At 46.4% G+C, this 14,401-nt stretch overlaps 1 protein-coding gene across 2 annotated transcripts; it reads left to right on the forward strand.

The window, feature by feature from the left end:
* The first annotated feature begins 3,972 nt into the window (after positions 1-3,972).
* NIFK (nucleolar protein interacting with the FHA domain of MKI67) lies at positions 3,973-14,157 on the forward strand. 2 transcript variants are annotated; one of them, XM_065931359.1, is made up of 7 exons: positions 3,973-4,138; positions 5,251-5,388; positions 10,300-10,408; positions 12,016-12,227; positions 12,747-12,815; positions 12,939-13,007; positions 13,272-14,157. In XM_065931359.1, the coding sequence occupies exons 1-7, from the start codon at positions 4,034-4,036 to the stop codon at positions 13,458-13,460; spliced, it is 891 nt and encodes a 296-aa protein (XP_065787431.1). In that variant the 5' UTR covers positions 3,973-4,033; the 3' UTR covers positions 13,461-14,157. The 2 variants fall into 2 exon arrangements, with proteins under 2 accessions (XP_065787431.1, XP_065787432.1); XM_065931360.1 differs by having other exon boundaries at positions 10,300-10,390.
* Positions 14,158-14,401: the final 244 nt, after the last annotated feature.

Consider the following 14,401-nt stretch of genomic DNA (forward strand, 5'->3'; position numbering starts at 1 on the left):
GAGCACAGGCTCCAGGGCATGCAGGCTTCAGCAGTTGCTGCCAGAGGGCTCAGTAGGTGCTGTTCCTGGGCTCTAGAGCACAGGCTCAACAGTTGTGGCACCTGGACTTAGCTGCTCTGTGGCATGGGAGATCTGCCCAGACCAGGGATTGAACCCATGTCTCCTGCACTGGCAGGCAGATTCTTTACCACTGAGCCAGGAGGGAAGCCCCCATGAGGTTTTAATTTACAGAGGTGACGTAGTGACAACTGGAAAGGCCAGTGCCACTGAAAGAATAATTTATTACTTCCATTTCCTGAGAGGACAGGGCACAGCATGCCATGCAGGGCCACATGGGGAAGCAGCAGGTTTATTCAGGAGGCACAAGCAGGAGCCTGTGTCTGTGAATACTCTGGATGCTTCTGGTGGGCTTCCGACTATAGGAGTGGTCTCAAGTCACCTCATAGCTGGCCCTGGCATGATTTAGAGCAGGGAACCAATATTGGCTTTGTGCATGAGAGTCAGGTAAGGGGATGCTCCAGGCTGAGCCTTTGTTAGCCCTGGGAGAAACAGTCCCTCTGCAGCCAGCTGGCTTTTTGTTTTTTTCTTTTAATTTGTTTTGCAATCAAATATAGTTGATTTACCATCTTGTGTTAGTTTCTGGGACACAGCAAAGTGACTTGTTACATAAATATTCTTTTTCATATTTTTTTTGCCATTATGGTTTATCAGAGGATATTAAATATAGTTCCCTGTGCTAAATAAACAGTAGGACTTTGTTGTCTGTCCAGTCTATATATAATAGTTTGCATCTGCTAATCCCAAACTGCCAGCAAGCTTGTTAAGGTGTCAAAACAAAAATACAGAAAATACAAACATGATTAATACAGGCCAGGAAGGGGGCACCAGGATTTGGACTACGGGCCCTTCAGGACCCAGGACACCAGGGCCCACATCCCTCACTGAAGGGCTGGAAAGGATCCTGGGATGAAGGAGGGCATTGGTGAGTCAGCCCAGTGGTTTTCCCAGGGAATCTGGACCCTCTGGGCAGCACCCACTCTCCAGGCCCCCCACCCCTATCCCCCAAAGGCCCCCCCAGCTTCCCCAGGGTCACTGCCACACTTGGTATCTGGATTTGGGACCTGTGCATGACATTAACCACAGCACAGGGCAGGGTGTGCCCCAGGTGCCAGACATCCACAGGACAGAGGAAGAAAATTTCCCTTCCAGCTTCAGGTCATGGGGCCCTAAGTGGTCTGCAGACTGAATGTTTAGCTTGTCAGGTGACATGCATTGAGGCTGCACAGTTGAAGCTGGTGACACAGATGAGGATCGCTCCCCACTTCTTCCCCTAACACCGTGCCTTTCATTCCTACATGAGAAGCCCTGTAACTGAGCAAGGGGCGGTCAGGCAGGGCCAAGGGTGGGGCGGGGGCATCTGCCCTCTTTAGTGGCAGCAGCTGGGCTCACGTAGCTGGGCGCTCATCCCGAGGGTGACATGTTGGATGACTCCACAGGGATCAGGCAGAGAGATGGAAGGAGGGGAGAACAGGGGAGGAGGAAGGTGGGCAGACCTTGTAGGCGCCCACCTGGTCTCCTCTCCTCCAGCCCTCAGCCCCACCCCACAGAGCCCTCTCCTCCCACGGCCCGGCTCCCCAGACACTCAGCACATCCTGCCTTGCCCCCGGTCCCACTCTGCCATCCCCCCCCAACCCCCAAACCCCACCCCTGCCATCAAATCCCAGCAAGCAGCCCTCGTTGTGCTCAGCCCCCAGCCTGTAGGTGATGATGGTTGCACCGTGGGAAAGATGTGCCCCTATTCTACCCCAAGAGAGGGGTGGCATGGGAAGACGGGAGAAAGATGGGGGAGAACCGCAGTGAGCTCACTCAACGGTCCACTCGGTCTGGGGAAGTGCCTGGGAGGCATTTTTTACACGTTGTTAAGTGACTGGGGTGCGGTGGCGCTGGCAATGAGTGCTGGGGACAGGTGCCAAGGCAGTGTGTATGGGCCAGTCCAATTCAGTGAGAACCATCTCACCCAAGTAGCCTCCCCATTCTACACGCAAATCAGGAGGAAGGAAGAGAGGGAGGAAAACAGAGAAAGAAGTGAAGAAGGAGAGAAGGAAGGAAGAGACAGATACAGGCAGCCCAAGTCTATCACCTGGGCATGCGGAAGGCCAGCGGCCATTCTGATCATTAGTACTGTTGCTGCTGTCACTAAACAGTATAGATTCCCCCACCTCCACCCAGGAACCTTAACAATCATCTCACCCAAAATCTTATTTATGGCTGAGAAAACAGGTACCACCTGAAAGGAGGAGGATTTTCCCCCAGGCACATGGCCAAGGGTCTAGTGGGTTTCTGGATTCTCTGATCAGAAGAGCACAACTCCTACAATCCCTGGGCTCTGGACAGCAAAGGCAGAGGAGAATGAGATGGTCCCTGGCAGGGCCAGAGCATACGTCATTGAAGGCGCTGTGACTGACTCAAGGTCAGGAAGGGGAAAATGAAACAGGTCTGGGATGCAGTGAGGATTCAAGAGCTGAGACTCTGTCCCCAGTTAAGGGCAGACTTCTATGGTCAGGTGAAGGCCAAGGGGAGGGTGTCCTGCTAGCTTTCTGTGAACATCCAAGAGTTCCTCCACTACCTGGCCATAAGGTGTCAAGTCAGGCCCAAGATTAATTGAAGTGTTTTCCTCAGAACATCATTTCAGGCTGCACCAAAGTGGTAACTGTATTCGTTTCCTAAGGCTGCCATTACAAATGACCACAAACTGGGTGGCTGGAAACAACAGAAATGTCTTCTCCCACAGTTCTGGAGGCTAGAAATTCAAGTCCCAGATTTTGGCAAGGCCATTCTCTCAAAGACTCTAGGGAAGAACAGTCCCTTACCTCTTCCAACAATTCCTGGTGTTCCTCAGTTTATGACATCTCTCCAATCTCTGCCTCCGTCATCACGTGGCATTCTCCGTGTGTGTGTGTGTGTGTGTGTGTGTGTGTGTGTGCGTGCGCGTGTGTGTGTGTCCAAATTTCCTTCTTATAAGGACGTTAATCATTGGATTAGGGCCCACCCTATTCCATAACAACCTCATCTGCAAGTGACTAGATCAGCAAAGATCCTGTCTGCATCACAGGTGTTGAGGTGAAGACTTGAACATTATCTTTTGAGGGGACAGCAATTCAACCCAGTTCAGTGATCAGTTCCCCATATCTCTACTCCTGATAATCAAAGTGTAACCCACGGAGCATCAGCCTCACCTGGGAGCTTGTTACAAACACAGAAGCTGAGGCCCTGCCCCCACCTAGGAATCAGAATTGGCAATCCGCATGCTCACTCAATTTTGATACGACTTGGGTCACCACCTGATCCTTTGGAGGCCAGGAATTCCTGGAGCGGGTTGGGGAAAACAGAGGGGATCTCCCAGAAGAAAACCATCAGTTTGCCGTCTCTGCTCCTCCTTTTCCCTCCCCATAGGAACTAAGAGATACGTCAGGAATAGAGGGGGCTGTTCGCTCACACACACACACACACACACACACACACACACACGGAAGGGACCCTCAGGGAACCACAGAACTTGCTCTGTATCCTAGATCAGTATCTGACTCATACATCAACTATCTAATTTTGAGAACAGCCAAGAGGCCAGCCCTGCAACAACGCAAGGAGTAAAAACCATCTCCTATACACAAGATGACGCCCTTGCTAAAGCACCAGATCAGCTTAGAAACGCCCTCCCAAGGGGAGCTTCTGGGCACAGAGCTGACCTCGGCAGCTAGAACCACTGTCAGGCAGGATATCTAAATATCGAGCAGCCTGGCGAATGAGCACCTCCAAACGGAAGCAACCCTGAAGGTGCCAAACTACACCTGCCAGTCGAGAAGCCCCTCGAGCCCTTTCGCCGCGCTACGCCACGCCCCCGCGCTGCGCCTTCGCCCAGGCCCCGCCCCGGAACCGTACCGCAGGCCCCGCTCTCCCTTCCGGTTTAGGGAAGCAGCCGTTCCGGCGTTTCCGGGTGTACCGCGTGGGTCCCCTCAGCGTACGAGCGGGCGGGATGGCGGCGTTGGATGGCCCGGCAAAGCCGCTCCTGTCCCTAAACCCGCAGGAGGATGCCAAATTTAAAAAGGAGGTGGCGCAGGTTCGTCGGCGTGCGACCAAGGTGAGCGGCCGGCGGGGACCCGACCGCGTGGGGAGGTGGCGGACCGGCTCTGGGGGGTCCCGCCCGCGCGCCTCGGCCTCGCCACGCCTGTGCTTCGTCTGGCGTCACCCAGGTCGGGCCCCGACCCCCAGAGCTTGCGGGCCGAGGTTCCTCGGGAGGACCGAGAAGTGACGGCTTTGGGCCGCGGGCTTTAGGGTCCTTGTGGAGGTAAGGTAAGGAGTGGGTATCCCGGGGACGCTCGGAGAGAGGACAGCCAGCTGTTGGGTCTGTCTGCGTCCCGCGGATCAGCTCCAGCCCTACTTCGGCTGGGCCCCCACACTGGGGAGGTTTGTTTGCCTGGTTAGTGGTTTTGGAATTCTTAAAAGACAGTATTATCCAAGCTCTCTCTGCTGTTTGGGGGCCCTGATATCAAGTTCAATAATATTTGCCCAAGATTTTATCGTAAAATGTACGTGGGAAAGCTTAAAAGTCTGTATTACCGAAGGCAGGGCTTGGAGGGCAGAGATACTGAAAGGTTAGGAGGCTTCGTGAAGGTTTACCGACGTCTTAAAATTGTTTCTTTACTTGGGTGCGAGTGAACGGTGATCTGCAAACAGTATTGAAGGGTATGTTTGTGTAGAGTTCTGAGGCCAGAAGATTTCATCTGTTAATTCAGCGTGTAGTTACTGGGTATTCCTGCTGGGAGAAGGAAGCTGCGAAGACGGGCTACTGCTTGGCGGTTGTCCTCTTGGGACAGCCACTTTTTTTTTTTAATTTCATTGAAGTATAGTTGATTTACAGTGCTGTGTTAATCTCTCCTGGGGTGTTGAATGTAGTTCCCTGTGCGATACAGAAGGACCTTGTTGTTTATCCACTTTCTATATGATAGTTTGCATCTGCTAACCCCAAACTCCTAATCCCCCTCCCTCACCCCGCTCCCCCTTGACAACCATAAGTCTCTTCACTATATCTAAACAGCTAATTTTTTATAGTTTCTATTGTGGTAAGTGGAAATACAGGGTAGGTTCTTGATCTCTTGTCTTAATCTAAGAGCAGAGTTTCACAAGTTTTGTTGCAGTGTGATCTAATGAAAAAAAGACATATATATATTTGTCTGGTCTTTATGTTTTCAGCAACAGGAGAAACGAAAACTTACTCCTGGAGTAATCTATGTGGGCCACTTACCACCATCCCTTTATGAAACCCAGATCCGAGCATATTTTTCCCAATTTGGCACTGTTACAAGATTCAGACTGTCCAGGAGTAAAAAGGTAAGATTTTTGTATTGAATTAGATTGTTTTATTTTCCAAAAGCATACCATCCTTGACAGGTTTTGGAGCATGTTTGCGTGTTATCGCTTATCACACTTCATTCAAGAAAGGGATTGGATTAGGTCTAGAACCTGAAGCAGACAGAGAACAAAATTAGCATTCCTGTGAATGTGTATTTTACTTTTTTAAGGTAATTGCTTCAAGTCCTCTAATTAAATTGGCAATCTTAGTGAGTGCTTTTTATCCTGTAACTGCTAAGCCAGGGGTTCATGAACTTAAGTGTGAGGCTGGACTCTACACCTTCTTGGTTGTGTGACTTTGGGCAAATTCTATAACCTGCATGCTTGTTTTCTGATTTGTAAAATATGAGCAAAATTGCACCAACCTCAGGAGTATTGAATCAAAGCTTAAATGAGGAAATGAGTATAAGATTCTTAGAACAGTGCCTGATACACAAAGTACTGTATAAATGTCACTGTGTCATGCCTACCTCCTAATAAAGATTTGTGTGGTTTATTTCAGTAATAGGGTATGGCCCGCTTAATTTTTTTCCCACACACACATACTTGTATTGGCTGTAACCACAGAATTCTTGTTATTGGAATCTCTCTTTTTCTTGATACCGTTTTTCACATTTTCCCACTTACGTTACAGCAGAACAGAGTTAACTGTTGTCCCTGCTCTGTTGTCACTGCCTGAATATGCTACGGTTTGTTATCCACCCTCTTGTTTAATGTTAGCTTTTCTCCACTCTTGTCGATGAAACTGCTGGGAACATTCTTTGTGCAGGTGCAGGTGACTTTCTCTCGAATAGTATTTTTCAGACCTTGAATCCACAATAAGAGGTCAGATTTACAGCACAAGCCAGCACACGTGAACCTGCACGTGAACATTAACTGAAATAAAAGTCTAGGAAGGTGATACTTAACTTTCCCATTCAGTTTATTCAAAAATACTTTGACATACTAAATTGATTCTTCTGCCCTCTAAAAGGGCAGCTTTTAAACTTTCAAACTCTGAGTTTGAAAAGTAGCACTTTATAGCATATCCTGAGGATAAGCATAGAACGCTCTGCCTCGTTCTGAGATTCAGTCAGTTCAGGCGCTCAGTCGTGTCCAACTTTTGGCAACCCCGTGAATCGCAGCACGCCAGGCCTCCCTGTCCATCAACAACTCCCAGAGTCCACCCAGACCCATGTCCATTGCGTCGGTGATGCCATCCAACCATTTCATCCTCTGTCGTCCCCTTCTCCTCCTGCCTTCAGTCTTTCCCAGCATCAGGGTCTTTTCAAATGAGTCAGCTCTTCGTGTCAGGTAGCCAAAGTATTGGAGTTTCAGCTTCAACATCAGTCCTTCCAATGAATGTTCAGGACTGATTTCCTTTAGGATGGACTGGTTGGACCTCCTTGCAGTCCAAGGGACTCTCAAGAATCTTCAGCACCATAGTTCAAAAGCATCAATTCTTCTGCACTCAGCTTTCTTTATAGTCCAACTCTCACATCCATACATGACTATTGGAAAAACCATAGCCTTGACTAGACGGACCTTTGTTGACAAAGTAATGTCTCTGCTTTTCAATATGCTGTCTAGGTTGGTCATAACTTCCCTTCCAAGGAATAAGGGTCTTTTAATTTCATGGCTGCAGTCACTATCTGCAGTGATTTTTGAGCCCAAAAAATAAAAGTCAGCCTCTGTTTCCCCATCTGTTTGCTTGAAGTGATGGGACTGGATGCCATGATCTTAGTTTTCTGAATGTTGAGCTTTAAGCCAACTTCTTCACTCTCTTCTTTCAGTTTCATCAAAAGGCTCTTTAGTTCTTTATTTTCTGCCATAATGGTGGTGTCATCTGCATATCTGAGGTTATTGATATTTCTCCTGGCAATCTTGATTCCAGCTTGTGCCTCTTCCAGCCCAGCATTTCTCATGGTGTATTCTGCATAGAAGTTAAATAAGCAGGGTGACAATATACAGCCTTGACTTACTCCTTTTCGTATTTGGAACCAGTCTGTTGTTCCATGTCCAGTTCTAACTGTTGCTTCCTGACCTGCATACAGCTTTCTCAAGAGGCAGGTCAGGTGGTCTGGTATTCCCATCTCTTTCAGAATTTTCCACACTTTATTGTGATTCACACAGTCAAAGGCTTTGGCATAGTCAATAAAGCAGAAATAGATATTTTTCTGAACTCTCTTGCTTTTTTGATGTTCCATTGGATGTTGGCAGTTTGATCTCTGGCTCCTCTGCCTTTTCTAAAACCAGCTTGAACATTTGGAGGTTCACGGTTCACGTATTGCTGAAGCCTGGCTTGGAGAATTTTGAGCATTACTTTACTAACGTGTGAGATGAGTGCAGTAGTGAGATTGAGTATCATTATTTGTTTATCAGCCTTTGGAGTTCTGTCTTCTGTGAAATGTTTATTCATGTTTTTGCCCTTATTGTCTTTTTCAAAGACTTTTTTTCTGCCTTTTGTGGATTGTTATTTTGGGTGTTTTTCCATAATGAAGTGCAGTTGTGTTCACCAGCTTTGTGTTCTGAAAATGTTGACAGGAAGTAGAAAGGAAAGCAAAATGAGCATACTCCCCTGGATTCACTCATCATTAATATCCTGACACATTAGCTTCATCTCTTCCCATATCTATAAAAACGTACATACCTTTTTGGGTTTTTTAGCCTTTTGAAGAAAGTGGCAGTTGTAATACTTTAATACTAAATATATCATGGTAAATCTGAGAATAAGGACACTGTGCTACATCATCACAATGTGATGATCTGGTGGACTGTCCCTCTTCATGTATCCCCAGTCATCCCTGGCATTCTGGGAGCTAGTTAGGGTTTATGCGCTGCACTTGGTTGTTTAGCTCTTCATCCTGTGTAGAACAGTCTCTCTGTCCCTGTTTTGCTTGTTTGGTTTTTCTTGACTCCTTTGAAGAGGTGAGGCCGGTTTTCTTAGAAAGTCTGCTTCTTGATGTAGTGCACTGAAATGTAACATTTCCAGCTTTGTTGCATATAAAGCTACTGCCTCCCCACCCACCCCAATTTTGACTATCTGCTTGGTATTTCTAACTTTTTGGATTACTAGGTCAAGGTTTTGGGTTTTGAGTCTTTGGTTTTTGGGACATTTGACATGTATTTTCACATCAGATTTCACAAGCTTTATTATAGTGTCTTACACTCCACCATCGTTCCCCTCCTGAGTGAGAGCTGGGATGGTAGGAGGACTGTCAGACATTTAAAGTTTTAGCAGACTCGTCCTGTTGCAGATAACTAGCCTGAGCCTCTGGGTGGCGGCTGTGTCCTGATGGTTAGTCACTAGCACAGCTAGGAATCAGCCTCCTGGCTCCCAACTCTGTTAAGCCACACAGCCTTTGAATGGTTTCTTATTTCCAGGATCACATGACCAGCTTTGAGCCATATCCAAGAATAGTTTGTTTAATTGCAAGATTGTAAAGTTTTCCTAGTTGTTGTCACTAAGAATTGGAACTCTGGAGGAGGAACTCTGCTGCCCTAGGCTGAGACCCTATAAATTGGACTGAAAAACTGAGAGATTAAAAAGAGACTAAAATGTATGCTTACTCATGGGAGTGCTCAAAGGGTTGTTAGAGAACTTTGACTTTGAGGAGTGACTGGATGAGGGAACAGTGCTTTGAGTTTATATGGTTGCAAGTTGCGAGGAGGCAAATGTATGTACAAGAGGCTAACAGAATCCTAAAGTCCAAATGCCCAGGCTTGGATCTTGGTGATAACATCTGCTTAGTAAAATTTGTTGTGTGGATTCCTCTAAGATCTCTCTGATAGACGGGAGAGGACACCTTTGTAAATTTGTGTCCTGTTTTTAGGTAAATAGGGGAGCACAGAGTTTCTTGTTCTATTTCTCAGTACCTTCAGCTTAGAATAATTACTTGCCAGAGGAGCAGTTGGGGGGTAGGCGTACCCTGCCACCCTAAAGTAACATGTATTGAGTACTTGACAGAAGTGAGGAGCCCTTGTAGGTTATTTTGTGTTTTCATGGCAACTCTATGAGAGTGTTTATTTTATCCTCATTTTATAGAAGGAAAAACTGAGGCTTAGACATTCCTTATCTGAGTGTCAGAGCTGAGATCCAAACCTGGGCATTTGGACTTTAGAACTCCTATTAGCAAGCTCATTAAGTTACGGTGTGGAGGCCAGAACCCAGCACGTGTGTCTCTGAGAGAGTGGTCCCTGGGCCTGTGCCCGCAGCTGTGGAGATGGTCAGTCACTGGTAAACGTGACAGTGAATGCGATGTTTTATTGATGGGCTGGGAGACACTGACTTAATTTCTTTTCACTTTTTTCATGTAAATGGGAATTACATTACCTGTATTTTTTGTGGCGCGTTTATTCCTTCTCCCAAGTAGATAGATGATGTGACACCCACGAGATCAATAATGAGTAAAGGACTCTGGGGCCTGCCAGATTCCTGTATGTTGGCTGTTGCTACTGAATAAATTCCAGCTATAATCATTTATCATGTGTAATCACAATCCCAGGAAACCTTCAAAGCCAGTGGCAAATTTGGACTATTTTGGATCTTTTCTTTCCCTGTAACATCTGCACACTATGTGATTTGAAGCTGAAAATCAGAGGTGTCTTGATGTTACTCCTTAATGCTATTCCTACTGGGAATTCCCTGGTAGCTCAGTCGGCATCTGCCTGCAGTGCAGGACACCCAAGTTCAATTCCTGGATCGGGAAGACGCCCTGAAGAAGGAAATGGCAGCCCGCTCTAGTACTCTTGCCTGGAAATTCCCATGAACAGAGGAGCCTGGCAGCCTACAGTCCATGGTGTGGCAGGAGTCGGCCACAGCTACTGTGCATTATTTAATGACATTTCAGGAGTTTGATGGCGCATTAGAATGTAATTGTTCTGCTTTTCGTGGTGGATTTGTCATTGCAGACTGGAAACAGCAAAGGCTACGGCTTTGTGGAGTTTGAGTCTGAAGATGTTGCCAAAATAGCTGCTGAAACGATGAACAACTACCTCTTTGGTGAGAGACTCTTGAAGTGTAAGTACCGGCTCAGCCTGCGGGGCTTCGGGGTGCGCCTGCTGAGGCGGCTGCGGCGGGGGTCGCTGAGCTGCTGGACGCCCACCCCATCCCGGGGGTGAATCTCCCAAGCGGTGGTGCAGCAGTCTAAGTGCAATTTCAAGATAGGTTTGAACTGAAATTTTAAGATTTCCGGAGTGAAAGCTGTTTTCTGCTGAGATGGAGCTGGAACACTTTCCTTGAGGAGTAAATAGGAAGGTCTTACTGGTGGAGTGTGGGAGGCTCCCTGAGGAAAAGTCATTAAAGGTGGAACCTGAAGATTACATAACAGCCAGGTGAAGGGGTGGAACTGAGAATTTGGTGGGGGGGCAGCAAATGCCAAACCAATGACAAACGTAATTGCCTGCAAGGAGCATAGTGAGAGATGAGGGAGGAGAAAGAGATGAATGAAGGTCAGGTTACCAGAAGCCATGTGAAGCGCCGTTTAGAATACATGCCGAGGACAGCGGAACCCACTAATGGTCCTAGACAGCGTGATGTTCAGGGTGAGGGGTCGCACGTCAGCCAGTCTTCACGGCCGTGGCTGCAGCTCCTCTGCAGAGAAGCCATCGGGAGTGCACGGTGACAGGAGCAGATTGGAGGTTCATCCTGCAGGAGGCGGCGCTCCCACCAACCCCACTTCCCAGAGCAGCCCCTCCGCAGCCAGTGCCCGGGTCACACCTCTCCATCTTCGTTCCTGCTGCTGTGAGAGAGGGTCCCGGGAGCCCCCTGAGATCCTGGGTGTTACTTGCACATGAAGAATGTGGCTGTTCCCAGGACGAAGTGGGTGATGGGGGGACCACACATGTGAGATCCCTGCTGTGCCCTCCCTGACCTCGGAAGGATGACACAGACAGTTCTGAACTCTGATATGAGGGTTTAGCCACATCCCCACCTTTTCTCTTTTTTTCAGGGGAGTAGTTTGTCTTGGAGGTGACCCCAGGGAAATACTGTAAGGAGTGGAGATTTGACAGGAAGGAAGTCGGTAAAGGGTATGTTAGCAAGTTGATTATTTAGGCATTTGGGCTCCTTCCTGCTGGTCACCTTGGGAAACAGAATTATCCCAGCTGACAAGCACAGAAACTGGGATATTTGTGTACCATCTATCACTGGTGGAGGGTAGATCCTAGGGATTTTGGCTTCCCTGCACAAGGGGCCCAGTGTGCATCCCTAAGCAGAGAGATACAGATAAGCAGTGAGCTGCCTTAGTCCTGGGCAAGTGCCTGGAGGATATGAGCCAGAAGGTAAGAGCTTCTGTTGTCATGAGTCACACAGTCCAAAAGTGGGGGTCCTTTTAGCTCGGGAACCCTAGGACTTAATTCCCACACTCTCCTCCGTGCACTTGCCTCGTTCACTCATGTGTCTCTAGTCCTGGGATCATTCCTGGCACACAGTGCATGTTTGGTAGATAATGGTGGGCTGTCTGACTTTGCCTTGGTTACCTGCTTTATTCTTTCAGGCTTCTCCATGTAAATGGGGGACACATCAATTTGATTATGCTACAAGGGAGAGTCTGAAGTTCTCATTAAAATCCTTTCCCTCCTACTTGGTTGAAAACTGTTTTGTTTTGGTTTTTTTTTTAATTGTAGGTCATTTTATACCACCTGAAAAGGTACATGAAGAACTTTTCAGAGAGTGGCATATGCCATTTAAAAGGCCGTCATATCCAGCAGTGAAACGGTACAATCAGAATCGGTCACTTGTTCAAAAGCTACGGATGGAGGAGCGGTTTAAAAAGAAGGAAAAATTACTCAGGAAGAGATTGGCTAAAAAGGGGATTGATTATGATTTCCCTTCATTGGTGAGTATTCCTTTGTATAAAATGTCTAACCCAGTATCTCCCCCTACGAGGTTTTGACTAAATTTTTGAAACTGCAGTCGTTGTAGGCTTGTCTTTGTAGGTTTGTGAAGCAGTCCTAGCATTTCCTGTTACACACACAGGGGAGGAAATCCTGAAAGGGATTAACCAATTCGCAACATGTACCTGATTTAGTAGTTTTAGATGATTGAAGTGAAACCTTATCTGACCGAAAACTATAATGCCTGTAGATTACTAGTAAAGGTGTCATTGCCAGGAGTAAATGTTTGGTTTATTGTATGTTACTGGTAAATACCAAGACTGTAAAATGACCATCCTTTTTATGCCATTTTAGTTAAAATTTTATTTCATGGTCCTTTTAAGTTGGAAATAGTCCTAAAAGTCTTTGTCAAAATTAACTAGTAAGCATATGTATAATGATCTAATAAGTTTTAAAATATACATGTGTGAGACTGCTCGTTTTACAACTTCTTTTTCTATTACTTCTTTATGCTTGTTTAGGTTAAGGTGTTACATAAAGCTGAGGAGAATGCGTCAAACACTGGTCCTCGAAACTCCAGAAAGTACCAGGTAATACTTCTGCTTATCATATTACCCACTTGATATTAGAGAAAAACAAATGCAGAAATACATTCAGTACTCCTATATCTGGTCAGCACGCAGATTGATGTGGTCTCTTACAATTTATTGAAGGCTTTGCGTAAGAAGAAGAAGGCCGCTTCAGTCGCTGCTGAGACTCCTGAGAAGGCTGTGGATAGCCGGGTAAGCTGGTCTCAGTACCTGGGAGGCCGGTGTGAGGGGTTAAAGGGGGAGGGGCGGTTGCTGCTCCTGACACTTTCCTTGCTTAATCTTGGGACGAAGGTGATAAGCACCTAAGCGCTTGATCATGTGCAGCTGTATCATCAGATGATAGAAACAGGCCTAAAATAATACACGTAACTTATAAAAATAGGGGAGAGGTGGTGGGATAGGGTCTTCCTAATATCTTCCCACATTTATGTATTGTAATCTTTCACTTGAACCCAGGGTCCCACACCAGTGTGTACACCAACATTTTTGGAGAAACGAAAATCTGAAGTGGCCAAACTGAATGATGATGATAAAGATAATGAAATAGTTTTCAAACAGCCTGTATCTGGTGTCAAAGAAGAAACACAGGAGACTCAACCACCTACAAGTTCAAAGAAAAAAAGACGAAGAAAACACAATCAGTGATTTTTTTTTAATGTATTATGTATAGTTCTTCTGAAAAGATGATTTTCTTACGAAGACTAATTCTTTATATTTAACTAGATATAGTGGAATACAACCAATAACAGGATGGTTGGGGAAAAACTGTCAATTCAAGTCACCGAGGAAAGCAGTCAGTGATCCGGGCTTCCCTGCCCTTGCCGAAAGGCAGGGGTGCACACCAGCTTACGGCAGCTAGGCTCCCGCTGCCTCTCGTCCTGTCTCTAGTTCTCTTTGCAGTTTTCACAGCTGCTTTTAGTCACTCTGCCTGGAGAGAAGATCACTATTAACTGCTGACCTAGGTACTAAACTGTAGCCTCTGTTGTTACCATCAAATAAATAAAATCTTACTTGCCCATCAGAATAGTTCTCTGTTAGACCGAGCACATTTAACCGTCAGATGGCTGAAACTAGAAGTCAGATTCTGTGGGGAGTGAGAAGGAGGTATCAGTACTAATAGAGACTCATTTATGTATATACAGTCATTTTTACCAATGTTAAATTAGTTTGTGGTGGGCTGACATGGATTAATTAATAACCACCATCTTATATCAGTGTCATCAATCAGGAGTTTGGTTTCAAGACTCATGTAGTGACCACCAGATAAACTTTTTCTGTTTTTTTTCTATGCAAGAGGAACTTGGATATCTTGAAATAAAAAATTGTTGGGTTTGCCTTTCAATGATCTTTTAAGGTTTTGATACCTTTGAAGTGTCAGCTAATTGAAGTGAAGTAAAAGTCTCTGAGTCATGTTCGACTCTGCGACCCCCAGGACTATTGCAATACAGTCCATGGAATTCTCCAGGACAGGATGCTGGAGCAGGTGGCATTTCCCTTCTCCAGGAGATCTTCCCAACCCAGGGATCAAACCCAGGTCTCCTGCATTGCAGGTGGATTCATTACCAGCTGAGCCACAAGGATCAACT

The sequence above is a fragment of the Muntiacus reevesi genome, chromosome 3 (genome assembly GCF_963930625.1).
Source record: "Muntiacus reevesi chromosome 3, mMunRee1.1, whole genome shotgun sequence".
NCBI classification, from domain to species: Eukaryota; Metazoa; Chordata; class Mammalia; order Artiodactyla; family Cervidae; genus Muntiacus; species Muntiacus reevesi.

Excerpts from the sequence above, each read along its gene's own strand:
- NIFK (XM_065931359.1), top strand. The coding sequence starts at position 4,034 with ATGGCGGCGTTGGATGGCCCGGCAAAGCCGCTCCTGTCCCTAAACCCG. Across the intron at positions 4,139-5,250 it reads TTCGTCGGCGTGCGACCAAG|CAACAGGAGAAACGAAAACT; the intron begins GTGAGCGGCCGG and ends TTATGTTTTCAG. Across the intron at positions 13,008-13,271 it reads AGAAGGCTGTGGATAGCCGG|GGTCCCACACCAGTGTGTAC; the intron begins GTAAGCTGGTCT and ends ACTTGAACCCAG.